At 36.2% G+C, this 19309-nt stretch overlaps 1 protein-coding gene across 1 annotated transcript; it reads left to right on the top strand.

Moving 5' to 3' along the window:
- Positions 1-1319: 1319 nt before the first annotated feature.
- Positions 1320-1706, top strand: LOC147496838 (uncharacterized). The gene has a single exon (XM_086562676.1). It carries the CDS (start codon positions 1320-1322, stop codon positions 1704-1706), a length of 387 nt encoding a protein of 128 aa, XP_086418802.1.
- The last annotated feature ends 17603 nt before the right edge of the window (positions 1707-19309 follow it).

The following is a 19309-nucleotide window of genomic DNA, read 5'->3' as shown; positions in this document are numbered from 1 at the left end:
TTTACAATAAATAATTAATTGAATTTTCTGATTTTTGTAGAAATTCTATCATTGATTATTTCCTACATGTTTAATCCATGTCTAGACTAGTAAATTGTTGGGTTAAGTTTCTATTGATATCAAGGCATCGGTTCTAAAGTATATTTAAACCTGTGAGAAGTTGTGCTGTAAAAAGACAATTTTTGCTAGGGGTTTATATCTATTTGCTGAAATTCAATTAATACGATTTGTTAGAATTGTTTAAGAATTACACGCTCACATCTTCGAGAAAGCAAGGGTTTTCTTTCCCTCATGCTACTCGTAATAAAAAGAGAACTTTAAAATTGATTAAACTAAGATAATCTACAACGGTCTAGGGTGGATTCGAAAGCCTTAGTGTTTTCTTCATTGATAGTTAATCCATATTTTTATTGCTTTCGTAGTTAATAGTTTAATTGCATTGCTTAGTCAATAGTTAGATTAAATCATACATAAAAAATCTGATAGAATTAGTTAAGTATAATTTTAATACTTGTTTGTCTGAAGTAGCAATCCTTGTGGGATCGACCCATTAGTCGCAACTATTTTCAACGATAGCTGTGCGCTTGCAGTTTAATTATAGGGTTAGATTAGTCTATTTAATTAGACTGTTTAATTTCCTATCAAGTTTTTGGCGCCGCTGCTGGGGATTGCAGTGGTACAATCGAGTTTTAGGGTCTTACTTAACGTAATTCATAGTTTAGTTTTAGTTTTAGTTTAGTTTTAATCCATAGTCTAAGTGTTTGCTTTTGATTTTTTACAGGTGTACGAAAAAAAAATCCTATAGGTTCTAAGCTTTATAAAGGAGAATCAAAGGAGTTTGCTTGTTGTCACGCCGGAGGTACGTTTCTAACTTGTGCGCTTTGTTTGTTTTCGTTTTTTTTTCTTGCATTTAGGATTGGTTACCTTTGACCAGCCTTAGACATATTGCATTAGGATAGGTTTTAGCCCGCTCAATAGGAAAGCTCGTTTGACACGTGGGTCGAGTGACGGTGGTTTTAGCACAAGAACTAGGAATCGTGTTATTCGGGTTTAGGAGCATTTATTTTAAACCTTAATTAAAAATTCAATTCGGTTTGAGATTTGTTGCCTATTTTCTGTGATTGTCCGCATCTTTCATTTTACGTCCGTTGTCTTTCATTGTAGAGTTAGGTTTTCATCATCTAGAGTCAGAGGTTGTGTATGGTAGAAACCCATTCTGAAAATCCTGATATAACACCTTTTGATCCGAAATTGAAAGAACATTTCATAAGGGACCTACTAATCCAAACCAAGGTGAGTTAGAAAAACATTTGTTAGAGATGACAACAGAGCCCGAAGTTAAAACCCTTAAGGAATACTATTATCCAGTTCTTAATTCTAATCCTTCTTGCATAGATTTGCCAGTGTGTGATGCTAATTTTGAGTTAAGGGCAGCCATCATAAACATGCTTCCCCAATTCCATGGTCTTGATTCTGAAGACCCTTATCTTCACTTTAAGGAGTTCTTAGATATATGTGATACTCTTAACTTCCCTAGAGTCCAACCAGAGATTATCAAACTCCGCCTCTTTCCTTTTTCACTGAAGGATAAGGCAAAGTTGTGGTTGAATTCCTTAGAGTCTAAGTCTATCACTACTTGGGATGAGTTGAACATTAAGTTTCTCATTAAATTCTTTCCCATACACAAGACTACTAGCCTTCGGTGACAAATCATGCATTTTACTCAAAAAGAGAGTGAAGAGTTTTATATATGTTGGAAGAGATTTAAAGATCTTCTTTTGAGGTGTCCTCACCATAATTTTGTGAAATGGAAATTAGTGCAATTTTTCTTTGAGGGGTTGTCGATTTCACACCGTCAGTTTGTTGAGTCCCGAAGTGGAGCATATATCCTCTCTTTGCATGAGGACGCAACTTGGAAACTTCTTGAGACAATATCTAAAAGTTCTCAGCAATGGGAATCTCCAGGGAGGGCCTATGATAGAAATGTACAAGTAGCTTTTGAACCAAAGAAGGGTGGTGTTTATGAGGTGAGAGGCGATTTTGAGATGAGTGCCAAACTAGCTAATCTTGCTAGGGAGGTGGAATCCTTGAAGTTAAAAGGGGAGAGTTCTCATGTCAAGTCAGTTAGTCAAGTATGTCAGCTATGTGAGAGTCCCGCGCACACAGCCCAAACATGTCCTTCTATCTCTGCGTTCAATGAGTGTATAGCTGAACAAGCTAATGCACTCAACACATATAATAAGAAACCGTTTGGTGACTCTTACTCTAACACATATAACCCTGGATGGAGGAATCATCCCAATTTCTCATGGAAAAGTGGGCCGCATCAAACTGATCCAGGGGTGTCACCTGTAAACCCTCCTTCCCAGTCATATGCTCAAGTTCCTTCCAACAATTTTCAGTAATACTAGCAACCACCTCCACCATCTAAGAAACCATCTCTTGAGGACACTCTTAGTCTTTTCATGCAGAGTTCCCTTCAATTTCATCAAGACACCCAACGATTTCAAAAGGATACCCAATAGAGTTTGCATTCAAACGCGCAATCTATTGCAAAGTTGGAAATTTAAATGGGTCAAATTGCTAATACTTTGAATGAGAGGGAAAATGGTAGGTTTCCTAGTCAACCAGTGGCTAATCCAAAGGGACAGTATGAAATAGGCTCTAACTTGAGCCAAGAGCACCACTAGGAGCAAGCTAAGTCTATTACCATTCTTAGAAGTGGTAAACATATTGATAATAGGGTTGAGATGCCTAGGGATGTTGAGGTCAGATATGATCTTATAGAGTGTGAGGGCGAGAAGAGTGATGTAAGTGGTTCTAATAGTCATGATGCTTCTAAGAAGTGGTTAGAGCCTCCTACGTCTTTTGAGTCTAGTCATGTACCATCTTATATACCAAAAGCCCCTTTTCCTAAGAGGTTAGTTCAGGTTAAGAAAGGAAATACTTTTAATGAGATAATGGAGATATTTAAGCAAGTTCATATTAATATTCCGTTACTTGATGCTATAAAACAAGTTCCTTCTTATGCCAAGTTTCTTAAGGATATGTGTACACAAAAACGTAAGTTGAATGTGCATAAGAAAGCTTTCCTTACTGAGCAAGTGAGTTCGATTATTCAAAACAACACTCCACCTAAGTTTAGAGATCTAGGATGCCCTACTATTTCCTGTGTTATAGGTGATCATATAATTGAGAAGGCATTACTTGATTTGGGGGCTAGTGTTAATTTGTTACCTTATTCAGTTTATTTACAGCTTGGTCTTGGTAAATTGAAACCTATGCCGATTACACTTCAACTGGCGGATAGGTCTGTCAGGGTTCCACGTGGTATTGTTGAAGATGTTTTGATTAAGGTTGATAAATTTTATTTCCCAGTTGATTTTATGGTTCTAGAAACACAACTTGTTCAAGATCTTAAACACCATATTCCTGTCATCTTAGGTCATCCATTTTTGCCCACATCCAATGCTATCATTAATTGTTCTAATGTAGTGTTGAAGCTTTCTTTTGGTAATATGACTACAGAATTTAATGTGTTTAATGTGAGTCAACAACCTCCTGACCCTGATGATCTTTAGGATGTTAATCTTATTGACAGTATGGTTCACAAGACTTTCTTGGAAAGTTATTCTGATGACCCTCTTGAGTCTTGTTTAACTCACTTTGGTGCTGATTTTGATGTGGATAATTCTATTTGTGAAGTAAATGCTTTGCTTGATGCCACCCCAATCTTAGATACTAATAAGTGGAAAACCAAGGTAGAACCTCTTTCTCCTTCAGAGTCTAAACCAGTTCCTTCCATAGAGAGTCCTCCTAAGCTTGAGTTAAAACCATTACCTGATACTCTTAAGTATGTCTTTTTGGGGTCTGATGAGACCTTGCCTGTTATTATTGCTTCTAATCTTGATAGTGAACAAGAGAGTAAATTGCTTAGGATTCTTAGAGACCATAAAACAGCTTTAGGGTGGACTATTGCTGATATTAATGGGATAAGCCCCACTGATTGTATGCATCATATTCATTTAGAGGATAATGGTAAACCAACCGGTGAGTTCCAGAGACAACTTAATCCTAACATGAGAGAGGTAGTGAGAGTCGAGGTTCTCAAGTTGTTAGATGCGGGTATCATTTATCCCATCTCTGATAGTAAATGGGTGAGTCCGGTTCAGGTTGTCCCTAAGAAGTATGGTATTATGGTAGTTAAGAATGCGAATGGCGAGTTAGTTCCTACCCGTATGACTACTGGGTGGCATTTTTACATTGACTATCGTAAGTTGAATCTAGCCACTAGGAAAGATCACTTTCCTCTTCCTTTTATTGACCAGATGCTTGAACGGTTAGCCGGTCATAAGTATTATTGCTTTCTCGATGGTTATTCTGGTTATTACCAAATATGTATTACACTTGAGGATCAAGAAAAGGCTACATTTACTTGTCCTTTTGGAACTTTTGCCTACTGTCGTATGCCATTTGGGTAATGTAATGCACTTGGTACCTTCCAGAGATGCATGCTTAGCATTTTTTCTGACATGGTAGAAAGGTTTCTTGAGGTGTTTATGGATGATTTCTCCGTATTTGGTGATTCTTTTGATGAGGGTTTGCACCATTTGGAATTAGTGTTAATTAGGTGCAAGGAGAAGAATCTTGTGTTGAATTGGGAGAAGTGTCATTTTATGGTTCAACAGGGTATTGTTCTTGGTCATATTGTTTCTACTAAAGGAATTGAGGTCGATAAGGCCAAGATTGATGTCATTTATAACCTTCCACCACCTAAGATTGTGAAAGATATTATGTCTTTTTTAGGTCATGCTGGATTTTATAGGCGATTCATTAAGGACTTTAACAAGATTTCTCGTCCCTTATGCAATTTACTTGGTAAGGACGTCGATTTTGTCTTTGATGATGATTGTTTGAAAGCTTTTGAGAAGCTTAAGCATTTATTGACTACCGTTCCTATCATACAACCACCTGATTGGAGTGTACCTTTTGAGTTAATGTGTGATGAGTCGAACTATACTATTGGGGCTGTTTTAGGTCAACAGTTTGGTAAGTTAGCCCATATAATTTATTATGCAAGTTAAACTCTTAATGATGCCCAAATAAATTACACTACAACTGAGAAAGAGTTGCTAGCTGTTGTGTTTGCTTTAGACAAGTTTAGGTCTTATCTCATAGGGTCTAAGGTTGTCGTGTTTACTGATCATTCGACTTTGAAGTATCTTCTTTCTAAAAAGGATGCTAAAGTGCGTCTTATTCGTTGGGTCCTCTTATTACAAGAGTTTGAAATTGAGATTAGGGATAAAAAGGGTACAGAGAACGTGGTCGCTGACCACTTGTCTAGGCTTATAGTAGAGTCTTCTACTAATCTTTTACCTTTGAATGAGTCCTTCCCTGATGAGCAACTTTTTGCTGTCTCCCAGTTGCCTTGGTATGCAGATATTGTTAACTATCTTGTTATAGGTCAGTTTCCTTCTCATTGGAGAAAACAAGGTAAATCTAAGTTTCTTGCTGAGGTTAAATATTTTTTCTGGGACGACCCATACTTGTTTAAGTCATGCCCTGATCAGATTGTTAGGAGATGTGTTCCTGAGAGTGAGTTTCGTAGTATTCTCTCCTTTTGCCATGACCATGCATGTGGTGGTCACTTTGGTCCTAAGAAGACGGCTGCTAAGGTTTTGCAGTGTGGTTTTTATTGGCATACTCTCTTTAGAGATGCACATGAGTTTTGTTTAGGATGTGATCGATGCTAGCGTACGGGTAATATTTCCCATAGGAACATGATGCCTCTTTCCCCTATTTTGGTTATTAAACTTTTTGATGTGTGGGGTATAGACTTCATGGGTCCTTTTCCTCCTTCCTTTGGTTATCTTTATATCCTCGTCGCGGTAGATTATGTTTCTAAGTGGGTTGAGGGTTGAGGCAGTGCCATGTAAAAAGAATGATCACAAGGTTGTAGTTAACTTTTTGAAATATAATATATTTTCTCGTTTTGGTACTCCTCGTGCAATTATAAGTGATAATGGTACTCATTTTACACATCTAGCGTTTGAATCTTTAATGAAAAAGTACTCTACTCATAAACTTGCTACCCTTTACCATCCCCAAACTAGTGGCCAAGTTGAAGTATCTAATAGGGAAATTAAACGAATTTTAGAAAAGACGGTATGACCTAACCGTAAGGATTGGTCTCAACTTCTTAATGATTCCCTTTGGGCTTATAGAACTGCTTATAAGACTCCCATTGGTATGTCTCCTTATAGGCTTGTGTTTGGGAAGGCATGTCATTTGCCTGTGGAATTAGAACATCGTGCTTTTTGGGCCATTAAAACTTTTAACTTTGACATGCATAGAGCAGGTTCACAACCTAAGCTTCAATTAAATGAGTTAGCTGAGTTAAGGAATGAGGCATATGAGAATGCCAAGATTTACAAAGAGCGGACTAAGATTTTTCATGATAAATCTATTCTTCGCAAGTCCTTTGAACCTAATCAAAATTTTTTGCTATATAATTCTCGTTTGCGTCTTTTTCCTGGTAAGTTACGTTCTAGGTAGACTGGTCCTTTCATTATTAAAACTGTTTTTCCTCATGGTGCTGTTGAGATAGAGGATCCTACGAATGGTCGTGTGTTTAAGGTTAATGGTGAATGCTTGAAACAATATCTTGATGGTTTTGCTAATAAGGATGTGGAAGAGGTGGATCTTATTGATCTTGTTTATCATGACTGAATGAGTATGCTTGTTATATTTTAGTAGTTTAGGTTTTGTTCTTCTTTTCTTAGAGTTGCTTCACATTGTTCCCAAATATTTCATTCCAGCCCTAGTCTCCATTTGGGTTAACCAATGAGAAATATATTATTGTGATTTTCAGGTTATGACAGGTTTTATATTTATGAAATGTCGAAAATACAGAGGAGACCCTGTCGAATTTTTTTTTGAATTTTGGGGCATAAATTTTGTGTTTCATTGGTAGACAAAGTGTTAATCTAAGAATTGGGTGTGCGAAGCATTCGTCTGCTAGAGACGTTAACTGTAGCGCTTATGGGAGGCAACCCATGTTTTTATTTTTGTTGAGTCTTTTGTGCACGTGTATCATGCATTCCACTCTAGCACCTTTTCTCCCTCTTTTTTTTTTTTTTCTGAAGGCGTGTAACTCTATGGAATGAGACACGCGACACATTTTAGTCGTTGTAGTAAATTGGTTCTTTATATATTATCGCTGTTATATCTTTGGCAAAATATTAATTTCTACAGGTGACTCAGAGATATTATTTTTCGTTCTTGGAGCTCTTGGTAACCTCTTTCCTTATATACTTTTACTTGTCCATATTGTTATCTTTTAAATTACGCATCTATGTTAACATTGAGGACAATGTCTATAATAAGTTTGGGGGTAGGAACAAAATGTTTGTTTAGCGAAAAATAAATATGTCCAACATGGTATGATTAATGGTGATTTTCTATGATGAGAAATTAAAAAAAAATTGATTTCTAAAGCCACTAATTTTCAAGGAATCTATGAAGTTAAGAGTCACTTTTGAAGTTATTGTTGCTTTTAGACTATTTTCTACCTCTAGAAATAGATTTTGTTGAAAAAAGTTTAAGCCAAAGTGGAATATGCACTATTAGTCACCTGATACATGTTGTCACACCACGAATTTCGACAGAATTCGGAAAAACATTATTGGTTCCCGACTCTTCGATCTCCGAGGTGTGACGCACTCTCCACTTCCAAAAACCCATAAACAGTTTAAATATGCGGATAATTTAAAAACCAATAAAAATTTTAACTTAAACAAAAGTCTTCTTCATTACAAAAATTAAGAAATGAAAATGCAAATAACCTTATCTCAACTGAAAATCTATATCACCTCAAAGGAAAACAAAGCCTATCTTGAAAAGTGACGCTAATACCAACCACAAGCAGCAACCAACCTTCTTCAATACTAAACCTGTCAAGACTTATAAGCTATGTTCATTTAATGATCACACCCGATAAGCAAACATGCAAATCGGGTCAGCATTATAAAAATGCTGGTGTGAGTAGCCCTAAAATATAACATATAATTATACAAATATATACACAATCCATAAGGCAGATAGTTCCTCCCTCGAGGCGCCTTAACTTTCCACGACTAATACAACATCCTTAAGTTCAATAACTAAGGCAGGTAGTTCCTCTACTGAGGCGCCTTAACTTCCCACTAACCACACAACAAACTATACGCATCATAAATAAGGCATGTAGTTCCTCCATCGAGGCGCCTTAGGTTCTAACTAAACAAATAACCAACCAAACATATTATATCCGTACCGCATTTCATGCTCAATAAAAGAGTGGGTCGTCTCTGCCCAAGTAATTAGTTTGACCCACCCTTCAGCAAAACCATATACAGTCATCTATCTAAATATATATTATTAACCAACACATTACCATAATTATATTAATTAAGGCTTTCTTTGTGTGTCCCTAAAATTCACGTCGTATCTATGTCTTACCTAGTTTCCTTGGCTACCACAATCGCTACCCAACGCCGAACATGTACATCCACATGCCTCCCCTTACATAATGTACCACTCCGTGCGTAACTACCCTGAGCGGGATGCCGCACACCAGGTAACCCTCACACGGAAGCCATTATGCAAGTACTGCCACTATTCGGCATAAAATATCGCGCGTCTCGTTCCAATATTTGCGAACAGAATAATCAAGCCACTATTCGGCTACGATTGCCCAACATATGGGTCAATCAACATCTTATATATACACCCTACACAAGGGCCGATCATATCACATACGCCCACACAGGGCAAATCACATGAGTTGTGGTAGTCAGGTTCTAGGATTTTCGTTACGTAATTTATTCAGGTGTCATACCTTTATGACTCATAATCATTTCACTATATCACGTGCATGTCAAATACATTATTGCACTAAGCCACAATATTTAGAAATATCTCGAATATATCTCATAACCATTTTCATTCTTTCACGTGCCAATATATTATTGCACTAAGCCACAATCCCGTGGGCAAATATTCACCAATCCTATACTACCTCATAGTAGCATCTCACATATATAATAATGGAGTGTTTATACATTTATTTCTCCCAAACATATTGCATTATATATATATCCCAACATATTATATAATGTCCCAATATCAACGTCAAATCTTAATTAGATAATGACCACCAAATTTATATAAGCTTCCACAGCATTTTAGCATTTGATTTGTCCATATAATTTACAACATAAAATGCAGCACAATTAAACAGTCCACAGTCCACAATCAAAGCCCAATATATATATGATTTACACACTACTCACGTCAAATCTTAATTAGATAATGATAAACAACGTTATATAACCTTCGACAATATTTTATTATTATATTTGTCCATATTCTTAAATATGAGAAAAACTGGAAAAAGTCAACATTCCACAGTCAACGGTCAACGGTCAAAGTCAATGGTCAATGGTCAAAGTCAAAGTCAACACATCATCGGTCAAAGTCAAACTGTCATTTTCCATGTGCAACGGGTTCATGGCCATAGCCATGGTTCATGGCTAAGGTCAAGGTGCATAGCTCATGGGCTCATGACCAAGGTAATAGTTCGGACCTAATTGGCCAAGCCCAAACCTTAGAACCCGAAAGTCTAAAAACAACTTATTTATTCCACCTGACCCAATTGGGATCTATATTAAGTCCTACGGACTGGCCCCAAGCAATATTAGAAACTGGCCCAAAACAGTTAAGTGGTTCGGTCCAAAAATTGAACTGAAACTGGCCCAAAAACTTTAAATTAAACTGGTCCACAAATTAAAACAAAATCGGGCCCAATCAAAACAATCTAAGTTCCGGCCCAAAGACTTAAAAGAAAAATTGGCCCCAAAGACTTAAAAGAAAAATGGCCCAACCCAACTAAAATAGAATCCGGCCCAACATAAAAATAACATTTTGGCCCAACCAATTAGGCCCAAGCCCAAGAGAAAGATCAGGTCGTCTTCCCCCTTCTCTGTCAGCTCACCAGCTCACGTCCGGTCACCGCTACCACCCACCGGCACTCCAACCTAACCCAAAACGGTTCGGTTTTGAACCCCATAAAAACCCCATCTTCCCATACCCACAAAAACCGATTCCGCTGTAATATAATAAATAGAGTCAATATTAAGGACAATAATAAGTGGCTATTGAAGGTTGAACATGTTTGGAGTTTTCAGTAGACAAGCAAGTGACTCGGGTAAAAAAAAACCTGAAGCAAAAGTAGACACTGCTGTAAGTCTTTTCTTTTATTTTTTTTGCCTTCTCAACACTTGCATTGGGCGGGAGGACTTAGAGTTGTACTGTTATATATGAACTACAGCAAGGTGGAGTTTCTCAAGTTCTTAAAAAGCAGATACAAAACAATCCAAGTGTCTCTTCCTCGGTTCGTCTATTGGAGGTATTTTTCAACACCATTTTAACAACTAGTTCCATCCTTGTAACCTTTAACACTAAACGTCTAAACCCAAATGAATAACAATTTTAACACTAAACATCTAAACCCAAATGAATAACAGATATCACTTCCACACTAAATCTCTAAAGTCTAAACCTAAATGAATAACAATTTCAAGTTATAACATAAATGGTAACAATTTAGAATATGAGGACTGACCACGGTTGGGTTTTCGGATCTACTCTTTCTTCTGCTTCCGAGCAATTGCTAAGCTCCAATCTAATTTGCTAGCATAGATTTGTAGAATATTAGAGAGGAGTGGTGTAAATATTTAATGGTGAGATTACATGGTGGTGGGATTGCGTGGTGGTGGTGGTGGGGCGGTCGTGCGTTGAGATTTGATCATTCGAGAACTTGAGAATTTGAGATTTGACGCTGGTGGCGGCATTTGAGAACAAAAAAAACCCTAAACTAAATTTGCATTTATATTTATAGTTTTAATATAATAATATATTTATATTAATTAAATCGGATTCGGATATTATCTGACGGATAGTACCAGCATCCGTATCTGTATCCGAAACCTGTTCGGATGTGAAAATTTATCCGAATCCGACATCCAAAAATTTCGGATAATATTCTATTTTTCGAATATGAATACGAATCGGATTCGGATATTCGGCTATCCATCTGCACCCCTAACTACTACTAAGACTAATAGATTAACTAGATTAGATAGATTATCTAGATTAACTAGAGTTAATTGTAATTAGAGTGTTGATTACCAAGTTGATTCAAAGTGCGCGAGTATATGATTCACGACTCGCCTCGCACACTTGAACTTCCCAAGGCATGGAAAACTCTAACTATTGGTAAGTTTCATAACTTCAACTAAGTGCTCAACTCATGTTCATCCACATAATTAATCAAAAACTCATTTTTTTTTTCTTTTTTTGTTTTTCTTATTGTTTTTCTTTTTATCTCTATCTATTACAACAAAGTCCACTGATTTATACTACTCTATTACAAAATTTGGATCCTTAGTTTCAACCATGCACTAAAAATGAAAGAACTGTGAAAAAATGAATTGCTACTGTACTGAGGTGGCTGGGCGGTTGCGGGCTACCAGTAGGGTTGATGCGCGGCCGGTCGCTGGGTCGATTCCGGCCAAGTTTGTCCGTCTTCCGACAGCAGCTTCAGCTCCTCTCCAGCGGTTGAATGTTGAACTTGGATTTGAAATAAAACAGATCAGTATTGAAAAATAACAAAATATATCAACGAAAATTTAAAAAAAAAACAACAACAATAACAAATGAAAGGGTGAGAGTGATGCTTCCTGATAAGCACCCATAAGTGTAGTTTAAACCCCTTAATAGTATTCTACTTAGGCTAATTATATTTATAATAAATAAGAGTTAGTACTATTTACATATTTTTGTGTATTTTAGGTCTTGAAGATGTATATGTGCTTAAAGACGCCATTTTGCATGGAAAATGAGTCAAAATGATTGCTAGAAGAGTTCTATATTTAAAGCCTAAGAATCAAGAAGAAAAAACATTTTCAAGCCCAGTCAAAGTCAATTTAGGTAGAAAAAAGACAAAAATTCATAAGAACTCCAAATGGCGTATCTTTGGAGTCGGATCGCGGAATTGGGTCTACTTTATGTTAAAATGACCGGCTCGGAATAAGCTTTCCAATGGATCCGATTTTTTTTCCCCAATAAGAGCTGTAAAAGTAGAAGAAAAAGTCACTAAAGTAATTTCCAGCAGCTGTGGCCTCTTTAGACTTAACCTAATGGACTTTGGGCTGACATTAGAGGCCCAAAGTCCCCCTTTCAGGCCTATGCACGAAAATGTAACCCTAATCCTCTCCTATAAAGAAGATTAAGGCTAAACATTACACTCCTTCCACACTTTAGTCTTTAATTATTTTAGTTTAGTTTAGGGTTAGAATTAGTTTTATAATTGTAGCCTCCATTAGAACCTATTAATAAAAAGCTTTAGTTCTTCAATTAAATTCTTGTCTTTTAAATTATGTCTTATATTATTAATTTAGTTAGTTTCAATCCGATGACATAAGGCTAAGCCTCCATTAGAGGGAGTTTATGAAGCCACGTGAGGATGATTAGTAATTAGTTCGTTATTGTTTTTGCATAAGAGTTTCAAGTTCTTCGTTGTGAGTTTCTAGAGATAGAACTCATAACGGAGAACTAGAGATTAGAAACCCCATCAAAGAGATTTGTGGGGGTGCTAATCTCTCATGCTAGTTAAACAATGACTATAGAGATGTAGGTTGTTTATTAGGGATCAAAATAAGTGATTCGATGACTAAATTAATAGCCAATCGAATCGTATGGTGGATTACCCCTCTTTAATCCCTTCTCATATCATCAAATCACTATTTTCTACTCTTTAGTTTACTGTTTTCTTAGCCTTATATTACTCTTTCATTAGTGAATTACTTTAGTTAGTCTAAATAAGTATTCAAGTACATGCAAACAAGAGTGGATCGAACATAATTACTCCCATATATCAACATATTTGAGAGTATTATTATATTATTGATAACCATGTTTTACTATTGTTTAAACACCTATTTTTACCCTATCAAAATTTATAGATCAAATGGCACCACTGCCATCTTGTTTGTTTTCGTATTGCATTTTTAGAATACATTTAAATTGTTCACTGTTTTCAAACTAAAACACTATTTTTACTGTTCATGATTTTCCGCTACTATTTGAGTGCATATGAGTTGAGAAACCAACTCCCTACATCTCCGTGACCTGACCCTAAAAATTTGAACCTTCTTTTTTTATTCACAAGCGCGCGCACGCCCTAAAATTGTCTTCACACAGCGCTCCCCGCGCTATCTTTCCTAAGCGAGACCCACCCTATTTGTTCTATCTCAAGGCGCGCCCGTGCCTTACTTTAATTAGAAAAGTTTAACTTTTTGCCATTAAGTGCAATACTACCTCACGAGTACAGTATATTACTCGTATGCCCAAAAAATTAGTAATTAAAATTAATTTTTCATACTATACAATGTCTAGAAAACTCGAAGAATAAGGGTTCTCTAATTAAAGAATGTGCACGCACGGACAACCTCTCTCAATTCTTAAGTGGCCTGGACGTTGGTTTGATACAAAAATACAAAAAAATTAATTAATATTAGTTAAATTAGTAAGTCCAGCCACTACCAAAGCCCGTTTCACAGGACTGACAGTCAGGCCCAACACGAAGCGCATAGTAAAAAGCCTTAACATTATTCTTAAAACTTTAACACTAATCAAGTTAAACTTTTTACGGGATGTACTTCACAATCCACATCGTGTACCCGGACCAGTATTCATATAATTGTTCAAGTAACAAATAGACATGCTTCAAGAATGTTGAAGACGCTATTTATACGCGTAGCAAGGACACTCCAGGTAACACCTCTTTACATCCTCGAATCTACTATAAGAGGATTATATTTCTAGTAATAATCATGCAATTTTTGCATTCTCACTGGGAATTGCATATTAGACTTAAAACTTGTATGAGATTAAGATCTGGTACGTATAAACCTGCCATATTAGTTTATTGTAAATGCAAAAATCAACGCCTATCTAGAAATTCACACACCCACACCCACCACAACTACATTTGTAACAATGGGTGAAGAAATACCAAAGAGACCCCTCTTTGATTTTTACAAGGCTTTAAACGATGGACCTGAGTCCTGCATAATTCTTATAGATACTACGAGAGATTTTTTAGAACCCCCCCCCCCCCCTAATATATTTAATCTGCTACCAGTTTTGCATGGTTTAGACCATAAGAAGCTTTATCAACACTTACATAGGACACAACAAGTTATTACTACATTTCATCATCCTAACGTAAGACATGAACAAATAAAGCTCCGGGTGTTTCCTTTCACCCAAGCTGATAAAGCGGCTGCTTGGCTAACATCACAAAAGTCGAACTCTGTCGACACATAAGAAAATCTAGTTAAATTATTTATGGAACAATTCTACCCACCACAAAAGATTGACGAAATTCTTCAAAATATACACTTCTTTCGCCAAAAGCCTCAAGAATATTTTTCTGAGGCTTGGAATCATTTCACTGATCTTCTAGTAGAATGTCCCCATCATAATCTTGGTAAAGAAACACTAGTTCGTGCCTTCTTCAAAATCCTATCCCAACACCATAAAGAGACTTTAAACATCATGAATGGAGGAAATTTCCTAAGTAAAGGAGCCACAGATCCTTATAACTTTTTAGATAATCAATCCAAGAAAAACAACAACTGGGGAGGTAACGATTACTCCCGTTCCCTCCCTTCTTTGTCTACAGCTAAGGCGGCCAGTATGTTTGAGGTTAAACACGATCCTGAACTTAGAACTTTAATTGAATCCCTTACTCAAAAGGTCGATGCCTTCTCTGTGCATAAACAAGAGTAAAACCCATTCCTGTCATGAACATAAACTCTCCTCATTGTAATTTATGTTTTAGCCTTGAGCATTCCGACTTCTATTGTCTTCTTGTCTATGAACAACCACCACCACAGCCATAAATTTTTTGCACTCTTAATAACAACCCTAACACATAATGGAGGCAAAACACTAATTATAATCAACTATAACAAGCTACACCTCCAGGTTTTAATAATTAAAATGTTAGGCCCACTACAAACTTCAACCCATTTAATCAACATAAAGGACAAGGACATTTAGGTGACCAGAATAGAAGTTAAGGGCCCATGACCTAGAACTATCAACATCCAGACATGAACGCTCATCAAGTCTTAATTCCAGTTACTCCTCTCACTGCTACTCACCCAGTTAAACCATCTACAGAGGAAGTAGTAGTAACCTTGTTGGAAAAACAATATCACATTATGCAACAAAACTCCAACTTGATGAAAGAACATCATGATCAAAACTCAAACATGCTATAACAAACGATGCAAATGATGCTGTCTTTGTGCCAAAATGTTATTGATATGTCTCCTACCTAAAATAATAACCAAAAAGGCATGTTTCCTGGTCAAGCAGTGCTAAAACCTAAGTCAACAAACACTGCCTTCGAAGTAAATAGCATTTAATGTAATGGTAATATAAACCAAGGGGACCTACAAGTCGTTACTACCCTTCGTTCTAGGAGAGTAGTTGATAACAAAGTGACTATGCCTGAAGATGGCCCACAAATGGAAGATGAAAATGAAACCATACCAAATACTGTCATAGAAATTGAAGACCCTACAACTGTAGAAGTACCAGTTAAACCACAACCAAAAGGGAATCTGATCAGCTCCCAAATGCGCATTTTATTACCCTTATATTACTGTAGTATAACCCTTCTTACGTTTAATGAAAAAACAACTTATAGCTTTTATTGCCTTTTTCAGGTTATAGAGAAATTCAGACCACTTATCATAAAAGCTGTGTCTTAGCACCAAAAGAAGTCTTAATCATGCTTATTATGAAAATCATAAGCTGAAATGAAAAAGTGCTAAAAAAGTCAAAGTCAACGGTCAAAGTTCAAAGGTCAAAGCCTCAACTCAAAAGACCAGAGATGGAGGCCCTTCTCTCAAAATATGGAATTCTAAAAAACCTACCTTGGTCAAGAAGAAATCAAAAAGCAAAAGAAAAAACAAGAGCATAAAGTGATGTGTGAGGTGTCTCAAAAGTAATGGAGAAGGGCAAATCAGTAAAAGGCATAAAGTAGGGATAAATAAGCTAAAAGTGAAGGAGAGAGAAGGCACCTATTGCATTTAGGATCGGAACCAATTGGTTTGTAGGAGTAGAGAATGACCTAGACTTAATCTAGTGTCATGTAGAATTTATTTTCTTGTCTAGTTTTTCAATTAAGTCATTTACTTTCTTGTTTTTCAATTCAATCTTGTTATTGTTTTTATATTTTCAATCAATCTTATTTATTTGTGTTATTTCTTCAATCAATCATTTACTTATATTTGCTTTCAAGTTTATGTCTTTACAATCTTCAAAACAACTTTAGTTTTCAATGTTCTTCATAACTTCGAACCAAAAACTTGTCATAACTAAGATCCTACCTTCCTTTCTTCAACTCCCAACCATTCAAACTCTAAACAATCTAGGATGAACCTCACTTCTTACAATCTTTTGAAATTACTACCACTAAACACACCTTCAAATGGTGCCACTGTCATAGATTGAAGGAGCAAGAATGCTTCGTTGAGCATCTAAGCAAGGAAGCATCCTTTTCATCTTTTCTCTTCTTGTTTTTTATTTTTTTTTTCATTTTTGTTGTTTTATTGCATTATTTTTCTCTACGGACTTACTTTTTTGCAATACTAGGTTCAGAAATCAAAATATGGAGAGGAGCTGAAGCTGCTGCTGCGAGCCTACCTCAGCACACCGGAGTTCAATTTTTTCCAGATCCAGATGATTTTCAATGTTGAGTTGATCTAAGAGCATGGATTTTATAATAAAGTAGGATAAACCAGTGGAACTTGTTTGTAATAGTTAGAGATAAAAAGAAAAATAAAAAAAATTAGGAAAAATAATTTTTGATTTATTTTTGTGGATGAACATGAGTTGAACTTGGTTGAAGTTGTAAACTTACCAAGGGATTAGAGTTTTCATTGCCTTGGGAAGTTCAAGTGTGTGAGTTAAGTTGTGAATCATAGCTCATACACTTTGAATCAACTTGGTAATCAACACTCTAAGTCTAATTAACTCTAGTTAATCTAGATTATCAATCTAAATTAGTTAATATATTAGATTAATATATTTTTAGTTTAGTTTTAAGTTTTGGGCCCTTGAAGGCAAAGTTGTTTAATTATTAAAAACTCAACTTGTGGGCTTTTTAAGTGGACCTTTATTGTAATTTAAAACAGGGAAAAGCTAGAAAGGTTGGGCCTGATTCTCAGATCACGCACCAACCTACGTCACCTTCTCCTCAAGCAGCGTGTAAGCACGACTTGAGAGATAAATTCTAAACCTCCTCGAAGCCCAAGTAAGAGGATACCTTGTGTGTTCAAGCATGCTTACGTGATTGTTTGAAATTTAATTTCCGCACAGCAATTTACATTCTCACATAAGGCTGAATCCGAGCCACATAACAACCATTGGGAAGTCATTATCCAATGTAGGTAAATTAGACGTTGCTTAATTCTTGAAGCCCAAGACAAAAAATGAATTAAAATCAATCAACTAGAGCCCAAAGTAGTCTCGCTCATCCAAAAAATGACAAAAATATAGCCACAAGGATTTAGAGTAATCAGTTACCAGATTCCGATGGACCAACTACCTTCCTCACCCGCCTTCTCTAGATTTTTCATGAGTGAGATTCTTGGTAGCACACCACTTGGTGAAGTGAGTGCCTACTCTTCTGAGATGTGTAGTAGAGCCATCCTAGTCTCGTGTCCAATTGTTCCCTTGAACAGGGCATATTAAATTATAGACCAAGCAAACATTTTCAAAAATCCAAAAAAATGAATTTCTACTATTTGTGCATCATCATTGATTGAGCATTCATGTTCTATCAATATACATCATAACCATCATGGAATTACAATGCAAATCCAGAACCTTGTTCTTTTTACAGTAGTCCTTATCACTGGTTATCTCATTGTCCATCATATACCAAATTCGAGTTTACTACGAGAAATCCTTACGATTACAAACCTTAATTTTCAAACGTCCCTAGTACCCCATACACTCAAGAGTTTTCCAGTCATGCCGATAATTCATGGAGTTCCACCACAAATAGTCAACCACCATTCTTATATCTACCTGGTCAGTCAGAGTACAGTTTCAACAAAAACCCATTACCACTCATATCACCATCCATATCAAATTCCACTCCACCATCCATCATAAACAAACTCCACCAAGAAATGGCCAAGCAAATAATACTAGCTCAACAAATAGCAACTACCTTATGTTTTCTCCAATCCAATTCAAAAGATGCCACATCTGAGACTAATCTTCTTCCCACCAGTCCAGAACCCAGCCGAAAAGAGAAACAAGGTGTTACTATCACAAAGCCTATTGCTAAAGCCCATCCTGATACTCCTGACCAATCAAATGACCATCAACATCCACCTGACTATCGTGAGAATTCCAAATCTTATGATGACTATATGCCCAAAGTTAATTTCTCTCACATGCCTTAATGCATCATCACCCATAAATGAGAAAACTCTTGCTGAAGAAACTCAAGAGCGTGTATTAGACTCGACACACTTGGACAATGGCATTTAGAAAATTTATGAAGATCTAGGCAGAGAGGACAAAGAAAATGAAGTGCTTGGAGAAGAGGGAATACAATCTATGGTGAAAAGTGGATTTCAATTTAGTTTGGCCATTAAAGACTTATCGATGGAACAAATTTGTGACATCCTTACTATTACAAATATGAACCACAATCTTGTGGAAACGACAAAACTAGATGAAGAATTCACTGAGTCCTTAATTTATTGAGAATAGTGTTGAGAAAGGTTGTCATGTTCATATTAGATTCTTTTGTTTAGAGGATGGGTTTGATGGATGGACACTACTCTCTCTACTATTTTCTAATATTTCTTATGGTTCTTAAGTTCAAATGGTGGAAACACTAGTTCTTATCTAGAGTAGTTTGAACTCTTAAACACGTTTTAATGGAGAAACTTGTATGTAAATGGATTGGATGGTTATATTGCTCACAAAGTTATACTCATTTGAACTTGTCAAATGAGTATGACTTGTGTATGTAGGATTTAATCAAAGTTGAGATAAGTAGAGAAAACTTGTATATAAGAGAGGATGAAAATCTTGTATTGAAAAGACTAAGAACTTGTATTGAAAAGATTAAGGACTTGTATTGAAAATTATAAAGCTTGAAGAACAT

Source organism: Coptis chinensis, chromosome 5 (genome assembly GCF_015680905.1).
Source record: "Coptis chinensis isolate HL-2020 chromosome 5, ASM1568090v1, whole genome shotgun sequence".
Taxonomy (NCBI): Eukaryota; Viridiplantae; Streptophyta; class Magnoliopsida; order Ranunculales; family Ranunculaceae; genus Coptis; species Coptis chinensis.
Note: the sequence above shows the minus strand (reverse complement) of the source record. Positions and strands in the feature narration are given on the sequence as shown.